Source organism: Limulus polyphemus, unplaced genomic scaffold (genome assembly GCF_000517525.1).
Source record: "Limulus polyphemus unplaced genomic scaffold, Limulus_polyphemus-2.1.2 Scaffold199, whole genome shotgun sequence".
Classification (NCBI taxonomy): Eukaryota; Metazoa; Arthropoda; class Merostomata; order Xiphosura; family Limulidae; genus Limulus; species Limulus polyphemus.
Window position 1 is genome coordinate 248,379 of NW_013665809.1, and position 4,490 is coordinate 252,868.

The 4,490-nt window shown below is 34.4% G+C and overlaps 1 protein-coding gene across 1 annotated transcript in view; it reads left to right on the forward strand.

Annotated features, from left to right (window-relative positions):
• Positions 1-983, forward strand: part of LOC106478307 — a 15,922-nt gene extending 14,939 nt beyond the window's left edge. Inside the window, exon 2 of the mRNA XM_013938836.2 lies at positions 439-983. Coding sequence (XP_013794290.1) covers positions 439-735 — 297 coding nt within the window. The 3' untranslated portion in view covers positions 736-983. The remainder of the gene's footprint in view (positions 1-438) is intronic.
• The last annotated feature ends 3,507 nt before the right edge of the window (positions 984-4,490 follow it).

Genomic DNA, 4,490 nt, shown 5'->3' on the forward strand with positions numbered 1-4,490 from the left:
GGCACTTCCTTGGTACTGTTGTTTTCACGTTCTCTTATTCTGGCACTTCCTTGTTACCGTTGTTTTCACTTTCTCTTATTTTAGCACTTCCTTGTTACCATTGTTTTCACGTTCTCTTGTTTTAGCACTTCCTTGTTACTGTTGTTTTCACGTTCTCTTATTCTGGCACATCCTTGTTACTGTTGTTTTCACGTTCTCTTCTTATTCTGGCACTTCCTAGTTACTGTTGTTTTCACGTTCTCTTATTCTGGCACATCCTTGTTACTGTTGTTTTCACGTTCTCTTCTTATTCTGGCACTTCCTAGTTACTGTTGTTTTCACGTTCTCTTATTCTAGTACAGGTTTATTTTTGTACTAGTCTAAAACAATATTCTACTCTCTTTTTTTCCCCCCAAATATTTAATCGGCTAAACTTTATTTATTTATTTTTTCTTATAGGTGCCAACGTTCGCTTACGAGAAACGGCTCTCCAGAATAGAAACGCTCCGCCTTGCCATCATGTACATCGCCTTCATGACGGACGTCATTACGGGGAAAGAGCGCGATTCTCATCGAAGCCTGCACGACCATCGGCCGGGCGTTCAAAACTCGCACTTCCCGCACGGTTCCGGCCACGGCTTGGCAGACGGTCGCATACCTTGGGGAGCAGGTCACCACGGCCCTACGGTTAATAACGAACCTCCGCCTGCCGTTGCCAGTCGGCTAGCCCATTTGTGCTCTTCCCGGCAAGTGTGAACAGGTAGCTTCCTGGGTTTTCATGCTGAGAAAATAAACGCAAGTGAGGCCACTAGTTTCACTGACGGATAAGTATTAACAAAAAATATAATCAAAAGAGCAGAAAACTATACAATGAAATTAAGACAACGTTTCGAACGATTTACTTTTTATTCAAAAAAGACATAAATTGTCTAAATCTCTTATCATGGTACACAATGCAATATGGTACGTTCAAAGAACTGAAATACATCATTAATGCTTGTGAATAAGCTATGCACTGTTTCTTGTGAAACTTTGTAAGCATTACTAATTTTAATAATACAGTATCTAAGGCGTTTCATCAAAGAAGCTGGATACTATTACCTAAACTAATTAATATTGTAAGTAAAGTGGCAATCCGATGTATCCAACTTTACAAATTTAGATGTATTATTTCTGTATTTATAACAAACTGTAATAGCGGCAGTGATGAAAGTATATTTATAGTGAATTGTATATGTAAACAATGGTCTGTTTAGGAGGATATTATTTCTGTATTTATAACAAACTGTAATAGCGGCAGTGATGAAAGTATATTTATAGTGAATTGTATATGTAAACAATGGTCTGTTTAGGAGGATATTATGCTGTATTTATAACAAACTGTAACAGCGGCAGTGATGAAAGTATATTTATAGTGAATTGTATATGTAAACAATGGTCTGTTTAGGAGGATATTATTGCTGTGTTTATAACAAACTGTAACAGCGGCAGTGATGAAAGTATATTTACAGTGAATTGTATATGTAAACAATGATCTGTTTAGGATGATATTATTGCTGTATTTATAACAAACTGTAACAGCGGCAGTGATGAAAGTATATTTACAGTGAATTGTATGTGTAAACAATGATCTGTTTAGGAGGATATTATTGCTGTATTTATAACAAACTGTAACAGCGGCAGTGATGAAAGTATATTAACAGTGAATTGTATATGTAAACAATGGTCTGTATAGAAGGAAAATAGGCATATATCAATGTTCTGGTGTTAAGTATGTGAAAAATGCATGATCACAGATTTCTTTCATTGTACATAGAAATTGTGTTATTGATAAATCTCTAAACTTGGAAACACGTATTTCTCAAACATCAAATAAAAGGAAATGTTAAAATTACGTTATATCATAGAGACTTTGGTGGTAACTGAAACGTTAAATATATAATTAATTAAATCTTCAGAAGATTATAACGGTAAAACGTTGTTTTCTGGATACATAAGTTATGTGTTTTCGTGTAAAATTGGTACACAAATCAGTTGAACTAGATAAAACAAACTGTACCTTCTAGTATAGTACGTTGGATGCTGCTCAGTAACTGAATATAAATAACTTGCTGGGTATGCTGGTAAAACTGGTGTTACTATAGTTTATGTAATACGAAGGTTTTACTGAAAAAAACTTCTGTTTAACTTAGACAACTTTCTCTTTAAACACCCCTTCTGTTTACCTAGAACAACTTTCTCCTTGAGCACCCCTTCTGTTCGCCTAAGACAACTTTCTTCTTGAATATTTCTTCTATTCACATAGGACAACTTTCTCCTTGTGCATCCCTTCTGTTTACCTAGGACAACTTTCTCTTTAAGCACCCTTCTGTTTACCTAGGACAACTTTCTCTTTAAGCACCCCTTCTGTTTACCTAGGACAACTTTCTCTTTGAGAACTCCTTCTGTTCACTTAGGACAACTTTCTTTTTGAACATTTCTTCTGTTCACTTAGGACAACTTTCTCCTTGAGCATCCCTTCTGTTTACCTAGGACAACTTTCTCTTTAAGCACCCCTTCTGTTTACCTAGGACAACTTTCTCTTTGAGAACTCCTTCTGTTCACTTAGGACAACTTTCTTCTTGAACATTTCTTCTGTTCACTTAGGACAACTTTCTCTTTGAGCACCCCTTCTGTTTACCTAGGACAACTTTCTCTTTGACCACCCCTTTTGTTTACCTAGGACAACTTTTCTTTGACCACCCATTCTGTTTACCTAGGACAACTTTCTCTTTGAGCACCCCTTCTATTCACGTAGAACAACTTTCTCTTTGAGCACCCCCTTCTGTTCACCTAGGACAACTTTTTCCATGAGCATCCGTCTGTTCACCTAGGACAACTTTTTTCCATGAGTATCGGTATGTTCACCTAGGACAACTTTCTCTTTACTAGAGCAACATTTTACTTGAGCAGTCATTTCGTGTAACTAAACCAACGTTTTCCTTGAAAAGTTCTTCTGTTCAGTTCAGAAATAATTTTTGCGTCCTGTGTTCTTCAGTTCATCTTTCTTTCCGTTGACCTGGAGAAATTATATATTATTAATTTCAACTCCAACTACCAGTTTCATTTGCTGTAAAACTATCGTCAAACTTGTCCTTTTTAAATTTCTTTTCTCCAAGTGGAGTAATTATCCATCATAAATAATCAAGTAGGTATAAGGTGACAATTACCCAATATGATATTGTAAATGCTCACATTTTGATCGCTTTGGGATAATACATTAGGTTAGTAAAGATGAAGTTCAATAAATAAAAGTCCGAAATAATTTGTTTCGGTTTTATGATATTCACGCAATATAGAATTTTTAACGAATAGTATACAACTATACAGCCAAAACGTACTTGATGTAATGTGTGAACAGAAAGAAGAGTAGTTCAGTTTTCTTCTAGATCGGTTAACTTACCTCTTCTGGTTTTTTTTTTTAGTAATCATAATACGTTTCTTTCAGTTTTACTGGTATCTACATAAATAACAAAGCAAATGAATCTTATGAGATTGAGTAATGTACACCTGATTCGAGAAAGATAGCATTCACAGCCAAAACTGTATATCAAATACTTCTGACTTAAGTGACATTTACAGCCAAAACTGTACATCAAATACTTTTGAATTAAGTAACATTTAGAGCCAAAACTGTACATCAAATACTTCTGACTTAAGTAACATTTACAGCCAAAACTATACATCAAATACTTTTGACTTAATTAACATTTACAGCAAAAACTGTACATCAAATACTTCTGGCTTAAGTAACATTTATAGCCAAAACTATACATCAAATACTTTTGACTTAATTAACATTTACAGCAAAAACTGTACATCAAATACTTCTGGCTTAATTAACATTTATAGTAAAAAGTGTACCTCAGATACTTTTGAATTAAGTAACATTTACAGCCAAAACTCTATATCAAATATTTCTGACTTAAGTAACATTTACAGCCAAAACTATACATCAAATACTTCTGGCTTAATTAACATTTATAATAAAAACTGTACCTCAGATACTTTTGAATTAAGTATCATTTACGGTCAAAACTGTACATCAGGTATTTCTGAATTAAGTAACACTTCCAGCCAACACTGTACATCAGAAAGTTCTGAAATAAGTAATATTTACAGACAAAGCTGTACATCAATTACTTCTGAAGTTAAGTATTATTTACAGCCAAAACTATAGACCAAATACTTCTGTACATCAGATACTTGTAAATTAAGTAACATGTACAGTCAATAATGTACATCAGAAACTTCTGAAATAAGTAACATTTACATCCAAAACCGTACACCAAATACTTTTGAATTATATAACATTTACAGCCAAAACTGTCCATCAGATGTTTCTGAGATCATTAACACTTGTAGACGAAACTGTACATCAGATAGTTCTGGTAGAAACTACATTTTCAGCCAGAACTGTCCGTCAGATACTTCTGAAGTCCCCCAGTGGCACAGCGGTATTTCTGCGTATT